Raw genomic sequence first — 17,745 nt, 5'->3', positions numbered from 1 at the left:
TGCAAACCTTAAAATAAACAGGCAGTCAGTTTAGACCTCAGTGCAAGCCTGAAAAAAACAGCGAAATCAACTCAGCCTATCGAACGACAGACAGAAGCACTTCCCATGCCTGGATGCTCGGAACAGCTCTCAAGAGAACAAATGATTTGTGAGTGTGACTTGGCTTGTAAAGGAAGTGAATGGCACGGAGGGAAAGAATCGCATTGGGAAGACAGCCTGGGAGCTACAATGGAGCTGAGAAGCAAGATTTGGGTGTTGGTTTGCTAAAGAAGCTAGGAAGGAAGTTAGGGATTTTTTCCCCGTATTCTCCATTCTCTTTATTTTATGACATCAGGAAAGAGAAACTAAACCCAAACTGTTTTCAGAGCTGCTTGCTGTACCTGTTATTAGTCTGATCTTATTTAAGTCTCAATTTTTCACTGTGCTCCTTGACTTCTGATAATGGAGCTTATTACAAGAGCTTGCAAACCCTTTGCAATGTTTGGCTGTCAAGAGTAGTGTTGCCGGTATAGCGCAGATTATTGCTTCTTCCTCCAGTTTTAAAACTATACTTATCTTTTTCCAAGCCAGTTTCCTGAATGTATATATGATACCTACACTATCTGTCTCACTTCTTTGCCAAACTTAAGCCAGTCTGTTTTGTCATGTTCTGACCATACTATGGTTTCCTGACCTTAGTGTAGGCTTCACATGAGGACATTAGTATGTTCTGGGATTCCCATTTTAAGTACATTCTACAGTTTGTGGTGACGGACACAATCAATACTCTTTCTACCATTAATGAAGACCATGCTGGCTTCTTCTTGGCATTCATTGGCTTCCTCAATTATCCAGTGTGCATCAACAGTAACACTTCATGTTCTGTGGCCTCATTTAAAGTTCTGGCATCTCTTTTTCCATGCAGGGCTCCAATGTTGGATAATTCTAGGCCTTATTTTGCTAATGTGTGAATTTAAGATATTATGTGATCCTTTGCACACTCTAGTTAATTTTTCTATATTTGGCACTGTTATTATATAGAATGACCTCTTCCAATGTGTTGCCCACTGTGGATTTGCTACCACAGTTTGGTTAGGACCTTTAGTGATTCTTCTTCTGCGCTTACTATATTTCTGTGGGTAGTCCATCAATTTCTGTACTTTCCCTGGGTGCTGATCTAACTTCATATTTTAATAGTACAGGTCCTTGAAACTAGGAAATATATTCTAAATATCTTGGCTGTTGACAACTCTGCTGTACAATGTTTTAGTATACTTCTACCACCTGTTTGATTTTCTTTGAATTGCTTAGTATCTGTTCATTGGTATCCTTCAGCAGACAGTTCAAAGTTGGAGTCAAGAGAGATCTTTTAGAAGACTTTCCTTGTTTTTCTACATCTGTTTTCACCTTCGATGACTTTACAGATATTATAATACTGCCTCTTGTCTTTCTGAACAGCTCTCTGAAATTCTTCATTTAACTCCCGAGATTTTTAAAATGTTTCTTGGGTTTGATTTCTCTCATTGACAATTTCCACTGTTTTTTTGTTCTGAAATCCATACTGTATTCATCTTTTTTTTTTCATTTTTGGCAGACTCTTCAAATTCATCCTTAAATTGTTATTTAAGTTTATTGTACAGTTCCTCTGGTTCTCTTATCTACGAGGTTCAGGACCTCATTCAAAGTGATTCCCAATGTTTTTCTTGAAAATGGTGAGAATATGCTCAAAAACATGTTGTGAAAAGTGATTGGCTTTTTAAAAAAATATTACCTTGGAACTTGCATATGAATAGTTCATGATCTGTTTCACATGATGTACCTATGTGTTTGAATGTTGTAATTAAGGTTCCCCACTTCTTTAAGAAATAATGTAGTCAGTTCTATTTCTGTGTCGTCTATCTAGTAATGCAACCACTATGGTGATTGTCTGAATACAGTGTTCGCAATGAAGGAATCATTTGATTGGCAGAAATCAACAGGTTGGTCTCCTTCATTTTGTTTCCTAAGTCATATGATGCAACTACATTTTCTTCAATATTCCCAATTTGAATATTCCAGGTTTTGCTTCATATTCTGTCAATTACAAATTGAACTTGATCATAAAACTCATCAACTTCTTTTGTATCAAGTGACTGAAGCAGAAACTTGGATAACTGCCATATTAAAGTGTTATCTACAAGGTCTAACTGGAATTATTTGGCAATTGATTGGATTGCAGCCAAACATTGTTCTTGCTATACTCTTCCTAAAAGCAATCCTATTCATTTTTATGTCACAAGTTCAAATATTTGCTTAAATTCTTTACTACAAGTCAATGACCCAGACTAAGTAAAATTTACTAAATGATATCTACGATGTAGAGGTTAAAATAGGACATACACAATAAAATAAAGTAAGATATACATAAGAAAAATATGCAATCATGCTTGCACTATTTTGGTACCAGCAATATACAAATTTTACAAGCAGCAAAAACAAACTTTCAATTTGCAAGAGTTACCTTTGGTCCTTAACTGCTAGTAAAAACTCCTCATAAAATTTGTCTGTCCCTCCCAGAAATGGAGTTAGGAGCTGTTGGGATTTGTTGCAATGGAAATTACTATATACCATCTGTTTGTGTTCTTTTACCAGCCACAGCATGTCCCAAGTAGCAAACAATGTGATCTACTAACTAAAAGTGTTCAAATCCAGTCTATCTCAAGTCACTGATGCCAAAGGTGTCAATGTATAGTCATTTCATTTGTTCATGTTTCTAATTCTTATTCAGAATAACCAGAATATCTTAGAAAGTGGTGAATATTTTTGCTTTTGCATCAATTTTTGACTATTTTTGTCAAATTAAATGGGGGTGGACTAGAAGACCCTTCAAACTCTGTTATTCTGTTCATTTCAATCTGGAAAGGACTTTTGGAAATGTTTGCCATTGGCTACTTCCTAGGCCTGAAAGAGAATATTTATATTGGCTATTTTATTTTTTATTATTATACACCAGCCAGAGTTGCTTTAAATGAGATGGGCAGTTATATCAATTTAATATATTAACTAATTCACAATTAAATAATTATATCCTGAAAAATTACAACTTCTGTGATGTTTGTAAATCCCTTACTTACACATTTGTATTTTTCTTTCTTATTGTTCCATTTTTTTGCTTATTTATGTTTCCTTTAAAAATGACTAATGAACGTATTTTTTAATGGAGCATTCTACCAGAAAAAAGAGTATCTTGATACAAGGAGAAAGTAAGAAAGTTTCTTAATCCAGGTTTGACCCTTGACATTCAGCAATTAGCTGACTACTTTTCCCACTCATTCCTTGAAAACAAAGATTTACCCAAGCTAACAAAGTTTTCTTATGTAAATATCTGAAGTTGTTTTCTAGAAAATGTCACTTTGCAGTTCTCTGTTTTTTAATAGGCATTTCCTGCGTTATGTAAGTCCTGATTTACATAAGCCTGACTTTACAGGCAGAGTGCTAAAATATAGCTATTATCCTTATATATGGGGGGGAGGGGGCGCCTTGGGGTATATAAACATGCACTGTACACAAGCTGAAATCCTCCACAAGTTCTCTCTCACACACACAAAGTTTCCTGTAAAAAAAAATAGAATTAAATGGTAACTTGCTTATATAAATTACATATACCCGACATAACAAAGGCAATAAATGTATTCGAACAAAATGGATGAAAGAGAAATATTTTCTTAAAAGCAAGGCAATGTTACAATCAGGAAAAAATATTTTAGCTGCTTTGTATTATGGCTTTTTAAACTATCACTGAAAAATACATTCACATTTTAAAAAGCTCAGATGAAAAAGACACCTTTTTAATCTTAATATCTTTAGGAAGTAATCATAAAAACCAAAATCTATCAACTATAAGTCAAACAATATTTAAATTATTGAAAATCATTTGCTTGACAACTGAAGTCTTGTTACATAGCAGGAAGAAAGTAGAGAGACGGAGGACAAATTCCTGAAAATTTCAAAGTATAGCAGAAAGAAGAAATAATACTGCATTATTCTTACTTGTCATGACACTAGCCTTATCCTAAAAAATTATCTGACAGTGTTTTGAACAAGACATGTAAAGTTTGCTTGTCAAGCAGATCAAGATACAAGCTCACACTGATGCAAAAATTCATTATAAAGCAAAAACAATTCTGTTGACCAGGAGTCTTCAAACCTGACAGCTTTAAGACTTGTGGACATCAACTCCCAGAATTCCTCCTCTAGTCATGTTAGCTCAGGAATTCTGGGAGTTGAAATCCACAAGTCTTAAACTTGCCAAGTTTAAATTTGCCAACCCTTGCTGTTGACAATCACATATAAAAACAGTAATAAATCAGTCTTCTCTGCACAACAAATCACCCATCAACAAGCATTTTAAAGGATGAAAGGCTGCCTGGAGCATGAAAAGCTTGTGATGATCCTGATCTGTCTGATCAAGCTGCTATTTTTTTCAGGTATCCAAACTCCATTTGGAAATCCTTGCAAAAGACATAACCAGTCACACATATGTGTGCATATCCACTCCAAGAACAGGGCTATATACACATGCTTCATGCCTTATATCTAGAAAGTCAATTTCTCCTCTTGCAGAAAGCAAGCTTAGCTTTCCTCAATTTAAATGCTAATTAGGTCTGGTTTACCCAGAGCAGAGTGAAGTTGCACAAAATAATCATCTTGCAATTGGGGAATGACCCTATTAAATGCAACCATATATAAAGTACATTCGCTGTTTGCATTTTTAAAACACTATATTAGATATACATGTCTAGCTTACCCATAATACATAGAGTATTATCTTTACATGGATATATTTTGAATATGCAAATTTTAAAAACTTATCTTTCCCTACTTGCCATCAAAGACATTTAACCTGCCTCCGCAGAACTCTACCACCGTTGCTACAATATAAGACAATGCTTTCCATTGTTACCAAGATAGAAATAGAATTAATTAAACTCTGGTGAACAATTTAATTTCTATCCATACAGCATTAACTGTCCCACAGATATGAAGTTTTTTTATTACAGGATAAAAGAATGGATGCATTTCAAGTATTTAGTTTAAATCGCATGCTACAGAATTTTATCTGTAGCCTGGAATATATTATTCAAAGTGTTTCTATGTTTCTCAGTTGGCTTATTTATTTTTGTCATTTCTCCAAACCATACTTTGAGAAGGCATCAGCCAACAAAACAGTGAGCACACACATTCAATCCCTGCTGCTACTGACTAGGAGTTAAAGAATGAGGAAGTATGTGGGTGACAGAATCTGTTCACATTCAGAGATTAAGTGTCATATTGGACTGCTGCTTTGTGGCAGCTGGAGATCATAAATTGAGACACTGGAGCTCCAAGAGAGAGAGATTCATTCATGGAAAAGTTTCCTGCTCTCCCTTTCTTTTCCCCACAAACAGTAATCCTATATACTTTTAACTTGCCACATTAATAATCTAGGGACAGTAGTTCATGTGGTGGAATATGATGATATCACCCTGAGGAATTAATCCCATTTATGCTTCTTCTTATGCACACACACGTGTATGTATATATATATATATGTGTGTATGTATGTATATATATGTCTGTCTGTGTGTGTGTGTGTGTGTGTGTGTGTGTGTGTGTGTGTATGTATATGTATATATACACATATATACATACATACATATACATATACATATATCTATATATCTATATCTATATGTATTTGTTTTCTTAAGTTTTCGCAGGTACTTACACGTATGGTATTCAGCTTTGTTCGGGTATTTTCCCACATCATTGTAGTTGTGCTTTTAATCTGAAACCACTATAAAAGTCTGACTCACAGATGAACACTATACAGACGCCTGATGATGGCAGATGAGATTCTGCCTAAACGTTGCTACAACTTTAAAAGCACAACTACAATGATGTGGGAAAATACCCGAACAAAGCTGAATACCATACATGTAAGTACCCGTGAAAACTTAAGAAAACACACATACACATGTATGTATGTATGTATGTTTAAATATATATATATTAAATATATATATATTTATATATATATATTAAAAAAGAGCTAAAAAATAAAAAGACATTAAAATTAACTCAGTACTTTGATCAATACCCAATTAATTCTTGAGTCTTTTATATATTTTCCAAACACAGAATTTGCAATGCCTGAAAACAATGCAGAAGGCAATAGACATCCAAGAACAGGTTCATAACAAGATTTTTTAAAATCTTATAAAGTGTACAACCATTGCTGATAGGGGTGCTATGCTGTTTAGCCTTGAGGTTGCCAGGTGCAACAATGTGTGCTAATAGACTATTTCTATTCTCATATTTCTGAATATCTTTTGCAGATGCATTGCCAAATGCAAAAAGTATGTACTCTGCACAAACCTTAGAAAGCCTAAAAATAATTGTCAGAAAAATATTTTGTTCTTAATCACGACCTGTGTTGAAATGAATCTACATTGCACTTTCCTCAATAAGTTCAATTCAGTTCTGTTCAGAACTGCGGAAAACACATGCTGCTGCTTTTCTAATTTGCTAGGCAATCCTTTAAAACATACTTTTAAAAATGTAAAAGCGATTTCCTTGACCAATTTTTTTAGGTTAATTAGTAAATAACAGCAGAAACTGTGAAACAGGGCAGTCTAGCACTTTTTAAGAGTGTATACTTCAGACTCTGTGAATGGATTAGGATGAGCTGATGACTTGCACGCACAAAACAGAATGTGTAGACTTGCCTAAGTAAAGTGGAGCCCAGAATGCAATTTAGTAGGGATCCAGATCTTCAGGGCTTTGTCAAAACCTGTTCTTCTTCTAAACAGGTTTCTCTCAGATAGCTGGCTTGTCCAGACAGAGCAGAAGGAAAAGGGTAACTGAACATCTATCCTAGGCTATAAATAATACAGAAATGAGGACCAAAATGCTCCTAACTACACCCTCACTTTGAAGTTCCCAAATCAATTAATTAAGAGAAGTATACCAGGTTCAAAATTGCCACCACTTGCCTTGAGTCTGCCTAAAATGTGTGTGTGTGTGTGTGTGTGTGTGTGTGTGTGTGTGTGATTTGTTTTGGTAGTGGAGAACTCTCACCTGGCAATCCATGTATCAGTTTCTTCTCTTTTTTTCAGCTCATTTGCCAACCATCTTCCTGGTTTATTTGCATTTTCAAAGAAATTCTGTTTAACACTTTTAATTTTTTGTGCCAAGTCTTCTTTATCAAGTAGATTCAGTTTATGTTTTATTACTTCCATTTGATTTTTTACATTCTTGTTTGTGGTTCTTGCTGTAGTTCTAATTCTAGTCTTTTGTGTTCTTCTTCTAATATTTTTTTGTTTTGTTTCTTTTTCTTGTTTTTCTTTCCAATATAAGTTATGACAAACCCCGTATATATGCCTTGGCAGTATCCTATACATTTTGCAATTAAGTTTCTTCTTTCCTATTCTTTTTTTTTTAAAGACAAATTCTTTTTCCATAGTTTGTATAAATTCCTTATCCTTTAATATTGATTGATTCAACGTTGAGTCTCCCTAAAAAGAACTGCTTGTGCTTAGCCTCTCTTTCTTGCCACTAGAGTGGAGATAGATCATGGTAGCAGTGATAGATTAGGTCATGCTCTTCACACAGCACCACAGAAAGCACCCAACTCTTTTCAGGACACTTGCATGCCTGGAGCTCCTCCAATCATGTTGTTTTGCATTACCAGTTAAATGCCACAAATTCCTCTGATAGAGAATTCAAATATTAATTCACAATAACTCACAACATGCCACAAACTCAAGGCTTTCTGCATAGCAAATAGCACGAAAGCGAACTTTCACAAAAGTGTCCAGAGAGACAAATATCATGTTCAAGAAGCTCCAAGAAAGCAGGTGAAAGAACCAATGTTAACTTGGGCCAGAAATTTCAGCTATAACATAAATTTGGATCAATGGCAGCAAATTTGGGATCGGAATAAAAAGATTACATTAGCCACATCCAACAAAGAAAACCTGTTTAAGATGTTTTACAGATGGCATCTCCCGCCTACCCGGTTAGCCAAAATGTATAGTTCTCAATCACCTATATGCTGGAAATGCTTGAAAGAACGGGACACCTATTATCATATGTGGTGGGAGTGTAAGAAGATACAAGAATTTTGGCACAAAATAGGGCAATGGTTAGAAGAAATGTTGGACCTAAAAATAAATTATATACCAGAAATGTTTTTATTGGGAATAATAAATGAGAATTTCAAAAAAGCCAATATATATCTAATCATTCATGTTAGTACAGCTGCAAGATTACTAATAGCCCACATAGCTTAACATGGAAGTTAAAAGAAGTACCGAATGATGAAGCAAAATTTTTTAAAAAAATCAGTGCACTGGGTTAGATAGTATGATCTAACCGAAGCAGCGAGATACTTTAGAATTCTACGCAATATGAGAAAATTGTTATAAATGGAGGGATATGAAAGGAAGTCTAAAAAATGTGAAATAGAATTTAAGAGATTATATCGTAACATAATGTTTAAGATAGAAATTGATTACAATGTAAATATATATTGCTGTATATATGCATATGTATATAAATTCACTTAATAAAAGTCTATACTGCCTTGATGATAATTTGCCCATATAGCAATGTAAAGACTGAGGTATATGTCAGAAAAGATCACCACATTCAATGTATTTAAAACCTAATTTTCAATAAAACTTTAATTATTTTTTTTAAAAAGCTCTAAGAACAGTCTTTCCAGTGTAAGGTTTCAGGTAATTTAACAACTGTAAACAAGCAGTCCTCAACTTACAAGAGTTCATTTAGTGACCATTCAAAGTTACAATGGCACTAAAAAAAGTGACTTATGACCATTTTTCAGACTTACGGCCACTACGGAATCCCCCTGGTCAAGTGATTTACATTCAGATGCTTGACAATTGGTTCATATTTATGATGGCTGCAGTATCTTGAGATCAAATCATTCACTTTTGTGACCTTTTGGCAAGCAAAGTCAATAGGAAAGCCAGATTCACTTAATGTGTTACTAATTTAACAACTGCAGTGATTCACTTAACAAATGTGGCAAGAAAAGTCATAAAATGGAGCAGAACTCGCTTAACAAATTTCTCACTTCGCAACATAAATTTTGGGCTCAATTGTGGTCGTAAGTCAAGGACTACTTGTGTAGACAGAGTCATAGATAGGAAAAAAGTCAATAGCACAAGTCATCCCTTTTATATAATTGGCTGAATCGTGCTTCTTCCAGTCAAGCACTGTATTTTCTTTTGACTCGCGAACAAGCGGCTAGGCCGTCTTTTCTGGAGTGACTTAATTTCCCTCCCCCATGCAACCTCGCCTAGAGTGCCCCACGGGCAGCCACGCCTCGCCACCAGCTGCTCCTAATGGCCGATCATGGCAGAGGGTGGAGAGCTCCCTATCACCGCCAAGCACCTTTGCTACATTCCTCCACCGGCAGTGTTTCAGTGGGGGAGCTGCCTCCATAGCTTCCACGGTTCCCACCAGCAGTGGCGCCTCTTGCCAGCACCGTCTCCAACAACAGCGGCTGCAGCAGTGGGACAGACCCTGCTGCCAACGACAACCTCCTGCCTTCCCGCAGGGGCATTGCTTGACGGCGGCTGCGTCAACAACGTCCTGCAAGTCAGTGAGTCATTTGGGCTTTGGTGAGTGGAAGCGGCGGCAGGAGGGTGATGCCATCATTTCTCGCCCCCCCGCCCCCCGCCTTGCTTTGCTTCCCGCCCTAGAGCTTCGTGTCACGGTCTCGTCATCTGTATGGTCGGGTGCTCTCCTCTTGCTCCAGCCGCCTGAAACCCCCCTGTGGACCTTTCCCCACTCTTTAAGTTTTCTTTATTCTCATTCCCTCCTTACTTCCCTAAGAATACAGACTGGTCAGACAGGTTCCCCCCACCTCGGTAGTTTTAAAAAGGGAACCATCCATCCATTTTGCCCTTCAAGCAGAGGCAAACTTTCCAATCCAAACATAAGAGAAAGGGAATCATCCTACAGACCCTTAGCACCCCTTTAGAAGTATGAATGAATGAATGAAAGAATGAATGAGCAGGAGAATCCTCTGGGAAACTTGGCAGGGAAAGAAGGAGGGAAGGAGGGAGGGAGAGTGGGAAGAGTGTCTTTGGGATTTGCCAGGAGAAATCCAGGAGCTGGATTTCCATCCTTTTTCTATCCTTCAAGGAGATGAACATGGGGAGTGCATTTAAGGGGGTGCTAATGGGCTGTAGGAGCAAGATGAGAGCGCCTGACCGTGCAAGTGATGAGACCATGACCCGAAGTTCTGGGGCGGGAAGTAAAGCGAGGCATGCGGATGAGAGAAACAATGGCATCACCTTCCTTCCACCGCTTCCACCCACCGAAGCCCAAATTACTCACTGACTTGCAGAACGTTGTTGATGCAGATGCCATCAAACAAAGCGATGCCCCTGTGGGAGGGCAGGTGGTTCTCTTGGCAGCGGGGTCTGTCCCACCACTGCTGCCGCTGTTGTTAGAGACGGCGCTGGCAAGAGATGCACATCACCAGCGGGAACTATGGAAGCTATGGAGGTGACTCCCCTGCCTGAGAAGCAGCTGAAACGCTGCCGGCGGAGGAATGCACTCAAACCATTCCTTCACCCGCTGCAAGGGATACTTCTCCACTACTGCCATGTCCAGCAAGGACTCCGGCCTCTATGTCTTCCCCAATGGCAGCACTCTGAACGCGGCATAAGCCACAGTGAGGGCAGAAGGGAAAGCGGCGGCGGAAGCAGCAGCAACGGTGGCCAATGAAGGTCCTATGATGCAAAGTGCCCACCACCGCTGAGGCCAACATCCACGCTGCCACCGCCCACCCACTGACCCAGCCTGCAGCCAGCACCATACCCGGTTCTGCAGCAAAGGCACTGGGCGGGGATAGGAAGTTCTCCACGCTCCACCATAATCAGTTGTTAGGAACGGCTGGTGGTGAGGCATGGCTGTCCGCGGGCTGCTCCTAATGGCAAGTTTCTCCCTCCTTCCCCCCCATTTCACATGTTTTAAATAGGCCCAAATTTGGGAGAAGGGACTTAATTTCACCTCACGCCTGGAAAACATGCTGGGCCTTCCTATGCGGGGCGTGTATTGTTGGAGAAACATGGTAGATGGTTTGACTTCTTTTGCTCTTCTTAACTTGCAACATACTGCTGTGCTTGGAACTTGCCTAGTGCAGGCTCCTCAAGTACACTTCCTTTAGCAGTTTCTGCCATCTATCCTTTGCGCAAGCCCACTGCTAACCCTGATTTGCTTGCACTCCCCCCTCACGTAATTACTTAATAGTTTGTGTGCCTCTGGCTAATGGAATAATTCTAGCAACATATGGAATTCTACTAAAGCTACCCTTTCAATAATTACATGCTACCCCAACAAGCTAGACCAGTGGTTGCCAGCAGGTGGGCTGCGGCCCACTGGTGGGCCATGAGAAAATTTGGGTGGCCCGCAGAGAAATCTCACCCCCAGAGCACCCCCCAAAGTAAATAATCCAGGCTGCGCAGAAACACAAGGCTGTGCCACCCACATGGCCTATGGGAACCCTCCCCGCCCACCCACTCCTTACCCGGCAAACTTGCCTGCTAAATTGCTATTTTTCCTTTTACCGACCATCACCTGTTCTGCTGTGCCAAGATTAGCTAGGAAGCAGGAAATCGTTGGATTTCTTGCTTTCTAGCTGGTCTTTAGATCTTTGGCTCAACCGAAGCACAACCAAACCTCCCTTAGGACTGAAGGTTCTATTAGATTCACAGCAAGCAAATCTTATGTGACAGACTGAGGTAGCTGGTAGCAGATAAATAGATCACTGAATGATTCTGTGAGCAACTAAATCTGCCTGCCCGCTTTGCCTGATTTTGGGTAAAAATTGCTCTTTTTTAAAAAAATAAAAAATTCAATATTTACATACTTGGTGAGTTGTGAGTTAATTTTGTGAGTTTGCTTGCTAGCAAATTTAATGAATTTGCTTGCAAGCAAAATTTATGTAACAGACTGAGCTAGCCGATGGCAGAAAGATGAATGATTCTGTGAGCAACTCAATGTGTGTGCCTGCTTTGCCTGATTTTGGGTAAAAGTTGCTTTTTTTAATAAAAAATCAATATTTATATAAATATTTATAATATTTACATACAAGCCATGCCCATCCAGTCACATGACCACCAAGCCACACTCACAAATTAGGCCACGCCCAAAGAACCAGTTAGTGGTCCCTGGGATTTAAAATTATGAGCTTGGTGGTCCCTGAGGTCCAAAAGGTTGGCGACCCCTGAGCTAGACCAATGCAATACAGTCCAGGACTACTTTTATTGTAACCGCTATAGTAAAAGTATAAATATTACTGCTATAATAAAAGCATAAATATTATACTCTTATAAATATGAATGGGCTTCCCTCTCCCTCATTGCTTCTTCTTGTGAATTGCAGGGGGGACATGTCTGCCATAGACTCAAATGTTTATCTGACCAATGCTTTGTGGTAGCTCTTCCTTCTATCTTTCAAAGCGATTCCCTATGTTCTCTATTCTACGTTTCTTCTCCTCCAGTTTCAATATACTTGGGTACTTAACTAAGATAGTTTTAAGGGCCCCAGTTATAGTGATGCACAAAAATAAGTATCCTTTTCTTCAAAATATTGCTTTCCTGGGGATTAGAAAACACTGACATTACAATGCATAATAATAAGATTTGAGGAATTTGCATTAAAATCTGATAAAAAGTAATAATTTTATAGCATTAATTTCATTAGATAATATTGAATAAAGTCATAAATAGGCTTGGATCCAAGTCATAGGGCTAAAGATTAGACTGGGATGTAAAAAAATCCCAAACCCATCCCAGAAGAAGGCAGTGTCAAACTATTTCCATATTGTTGACAGCTTCATGCAATCACCAGGCATCAAATTCAGTTCAAAGGAGAGTTTAACATATTTCAAGTTTATTATTTAAAACTTAAATGATTAAAATTCAATATATAAATAGTAAAAGCATGAGCAATAAATTGCTTTAATTCTGTCATATTAAGAATAAATCCATATTAAAATTGGACTAAATTTCAATATAAATTTATATTGTACTTAGACCCATATAAGTAACAATTTAAGGTTATTTCAATTAGTTCTTAATGAAATAGCATACTAAGAAGTTACAAAATTTGATGAGGTGATTCAACAGATTCACTTTTACACAAAGCTTTGAATAAAATTTTTGCATAACATTATTAGAGTTTCAGAAAGGTACAAGCTTATGAAGTGCAAATGTTTTTCGGTTCAACTTTCATGTTTGTGAAGTTTATTGTATTACTACAAATCTATAATATCATTCAATATAACAGTATTATGATTTTATTACTGTGCTATTTGTAGTTCTCTGATGTAATTTATTGTTCTGATGAATATAAGATACTCAATCATTGTTTTAATTGAAGAAGTATATAACCCTTGGTAAATACAATAAAAATAAATAAAATCAGAATTTTGGAACAAAATAAGGCAGTCTGTCATGTTTACTGTGAAGAAAATTTTTAAAAGTTCTATCCTCTCACATGTTTGTTTGTTCAAGGAAAGGCCTGAATATCAATATTATAGAGCCTCAGTGGCGCAGTGGTTAGAATGCCAGTACTGCAGGCTACTTCTGCTAAAAGCCAGCAATTTGGCAGACCGAATCTCACCAGACTCAAGGTTGACTCAGCCTTCCATCCTTCCAAGGTGGGTAAAATGAGGACCCAAATTGTTGGGGAAAATAGCTTGACTCTGTAAACTGCTTAGAGAGGGCTGTAAAGCACTATAAAGTGGTATATAAGTCTAAGTGCTATTGCTATTATGACTTTTCCACTTTTTATCCCATAAACTTAATTTTAACCTTTATATTACTAAAAGCAAACCACGCCCATACTAAAACAATCTAGGGCTGCAACTTTTTTCCCTAATTTTTTCTGAATTCAATACTTGGTTTTTTTTCAACACTTCCAGCTACACAATTAATTTTTGCAAATCCTTTCTTTACTATTTGGCAACACTGGAAAAATACACACACACTAAGGCAATCACTGAAAAAACTGTTTAAATTAGAGTATATGATAAAAGAATACTGACCTGATACTCTTCTGTTATACTTGTTAATAACAGGAGCTACAACAGAAACAAAGAAGTCCGGTAAGTTAGGAAATAACATTGAAAAAATTATTAAAGAGGATCATAATTATCTAATAACAGATTTATCAACTTGTTATTAACTTGTTGGCTTTTTTTTATTATTACTGATTTTCATTAAACTTCCAAAGCTTTATTTTAGCTGCATATTTATAACACCTTTTTTTTTCTTCAACTCTCTCATAAACACAGAGGAGAAATATAACATGTATTATATGCAGTCTATGAACAAGTATGAAATTCTAGGCTGACTAAAGTAAATTGCTGCTTAAATGTCAGATTGGCCAATATATCTAAAATACAATAAAATACAAAGTTTAGTAATTTGTTAGACAAAGGTCTTTCTTTGTAGGCAAGAACTGCCCAAAGCAATTTGCTGTGCTTTTACAGTATTTCATAGGATTTAATTTTAATGGAACAGAAGCTCACACTTAACTGTTACAGTACACAGTAAAAAGTTAAGTATAAGTAGTCCTCAACTTACAAATGGTTGCTTAGATGTTCTACCTGTGGGATACTTATGACCCAGATTCGAACTTCTGACAGTAGTCTGTCCCTCGCCTGCAGTTATGCCAAAAACTGTCCTTTACTTCTTTAGTAATCTTTTTTTTCAGTAAAACTGCACCTACAGTGAACAATTGGTTTGCTGAAAAATTGCAGTAATTTTCTTAATGACTGTTGCAAATAGTTACTGTAATGAGCAGACTCCATTATGGTTGTAACTCAAGGATTACATGTAGTTCTAGATTAAACTTCTTACTGAAAGAATCTTTTCACTTTTATGCTATCTGCCATAATCAATCTTGCTGTAAAATTGCTTTCTAGAAATCATTTTGAGTGTAGTAATTTCTCTTTTGAAAACATCTACGAGAATCTAAATCTGGTCAAGGAATAGCAATCGGACAGGCAATACATTTAGCTATATATAAGTAACTGGGTCATGAAGATGAATTTTATATGTGGATTGATCTATTTCATCACTGGTATCTTGTATTACCAATAAAATGAGGAAACACTTTTAGCTTCTTTAAGTGAGGGTGGAGGGTGAGATACAATTTTTTAAAGGTCTGCAATGACTTACTAATTTACATTTTTGAGTTGCTCATACTAATGGATACTGCTACTATCAAATATTCTGACATTATCTTTAAAGCTGTGAAACATCATCAATCAGTATGAAACAATTTCTATTAATTTAAAGTCTAATCCATGTTATGCACCTTAATGTAACATCAAACCTAATCATTTTCCTTTGTCTCAGTTAAAGATAAATCAGGGGTGTGCAACCTCAGCAAGTTTAACATTGCTATCTGGGGAATTCTGGGAACTGGAGTCCACAAGTCTTAAAGTTACCAAATTTAGAGACCCTGATCTAAACAGACTTATGACTGCCTTATACAATCAACTATATGTTTAAAAAATAATCCAAAGCTGATATCACAACAGCAACCAGGCTAACAAATAGTAACTATATGTCAACAGAAATAGCACCTATTTCAATAGAAAATCCATTCAGCTAAAAATGAAATTAAGAGGAATAAAACACAAGCAACAAAAACAGATCCTGTGAATCGGGAAAAATGGATTATGAAAGCAATATTATTTGACTGCATCTTTTTGCTTAACAGAATCTCCATGTAAGGTAACTTCCTTCAAAGAAACACATGGGCATTCTCCAAACTATAATTTCTCAAATCCTTAGTTCCTTTTTTTTTAATTGTGTTATATTATTTCCCTGATAGTTTTCTGGTATTTCAAGAGATCCAAGTGTCAAGCCTCTTTATCCCTAGTCCATTTTTTAGAATTTTCTAACCCTTTAGTATTCAAATTTGACTATATTATAGTCTGTTCTCAATTTCCACTTGCACGTATAATGACAAAGCATTGTGGTTGCTGTTCCCTATCAGTAACATTACAACATCTTGCACTGGATCATGAACCTCACTTAGAATTAACTTTAAAGTTGTTTCCTGTCTAATTGGTTCCAAGTCCATCTCTTCTATGGCTGCAGTATTTAGAAATGGTTTTGGTCATCATATGATCATGAATACCCAGTATATGTAAGAATACTTGCAGTCCCCCCTTCCAGCTTTTCCATACACTTATTTCTCTCATTTATCAACATCATTACTGGTACTTGGATCAGTTGATCAGTTGAACAAAAGCATGTCTTGGCACATAATTTGTATGTGTAATCATATTTTATAAACTTATGTGCCACCTGACTCCAGACAACTCAACAAAAATCAAAGAAATCTGAGGCCAGATATTGCTGGTATTAGATAGATATTTATTAGTCACTTTATTTATTAGCCAGATATTACAGGTAGTCCTTAACTTACAAACTATTTGTTTAGTGATCATCCAAAGTTATAATGGCCCTGAATGGCCTTTATGATTGATCCTCAGAGTTCCAACTGTCCCAGTACCCTCATGATTGTATGTCTATGAGCTGGGCAGTTTGCAACCAATTCACACTTACAACCACAGTTGCACCACTCCATAATCAGATGATCGCCATTTGCAATCTTTCCTGCCAGCTTCCCCAGAGACTCGGAATCCGAATTTTGATCATGACCATAAGAATGCTGCAACGGTCTTGTGAAAAACAGTCAGAAGTCACTTTTTTTCAGTGCAGTTGTAACTTCAAATGGTCATTAAATGAATGTATCAGTGTGTGCTCCTTTCAAAATCCAAGAAAGAAATACCCAGACTCCATGGATTAGAGCAAAGTTATTCTTTTACTGGAAAATGAAAAGGAAGCTACAGATGGAATTCCGAAACTGAGAATTTGGCGCGCAGATCACACATACAAAGAAATGGAATTGTTCCCACCCCCCGAAATCCAGAAGTCTCTTCCAATTAAAAGTTCTGAATATGATCATGTGGGCATCTTCAGGTGGTGATGAGGCCTCTGTCCGTTGACCTTGACATATTTTGATAAGACTTCGCAGCTGCACAAAAAGGGATAGAGGCTAGTAAGGAAATGGAAAGTTGAAAAGAAGAAATCATACACCCCCTCCTTTTGCTGCCCACAGTAAAGGAATGCAAAACACCTCCAGCTCTCTTCCCTCCCCCCACAATTATCCCCCCCCCCCCGTTGCTAATGACAGCCGAAAGAATTAAGCCTAGCAGTAGAGAAGATATGGGAGAAATAAATGAGATAGATAGCAGTTAGGGTACCCGAAGAGATCTTGAGGCTGGCAGAATGGTTATAAGTGGAGGACTAGTATTGCAATTTGTTCTTTATGGGGCTGCCTTCAAAGATGATTTGGAAGTTTCTGCTGGTCCAGAATGCAATAGTCTGAGAATAATGGTATAACTTGTCTCTCCTATGCAATATCATTACTTCAGGAGCTGCAATGATTGTCAGTAGGGTCCTGGGTACAATTCAACACGTCTGAATCTCTTTATGGAATAGACCTGGATATCTTTAGGACTGCCTTCTCTGCCATTCTAATGAGATATGGCAGGGAAGATTTGCTTAAGTCCTTAAACCATAGGAAATAAAGAAAGCATGTAATGTTCCCTTTGTTGCTTAATGTATTTATAGATAAACGTATAAGGAATGCTTGTGGTGATGATAAACTTCTGTTATATAT

The 17,745-nt window shown here is 37.2% G+C and overlaps 1 protein-coding gene across 1 annotated transcript in view; it reads right to left on the bottom strand.

Annotated features, from left to right (window-relative positions):
* Positions 1-17,745, bottom strand: part of PRKAR2A (protein kinase cAMP-dependent type II regulatory subunit alpha) — a 79,985-nt gene that overhangs the window by 54,347 nt on the left and 7,893 nt on the right. Inside the window, exon 2 of the mRNA XM_026717981.2 lies at positions 14,087-14,122. Within this exon, the coding sequence (XP_026573766.1) occupies positions 14,087-14,122 (36 nt within the window). The remainder of the gene's footprint in view (positions 1-14,086; positions 14,123-17,745) is intronic.

This window comes from Pseudonaja textilis, chromosome 2, assembly GCF_049901715.1.
Source record: "Pseudonaja textilis isolate UNSWEBS1 chromosome 2, rPseTex1.2, whole genome shotgun sequence".
NCBI classification, from domain to species: domain Eukaryota; kingdom Metazoa; phylum Chordata; class Lepidosauria; order Squamata; family Elapidae; genus Pseudonaja; species Pseudonaja textilis.
Note: the sequence above shows the minus strand (reverse complement) of the source record. Positions and strands in the feature narration are given on the sequence as shown.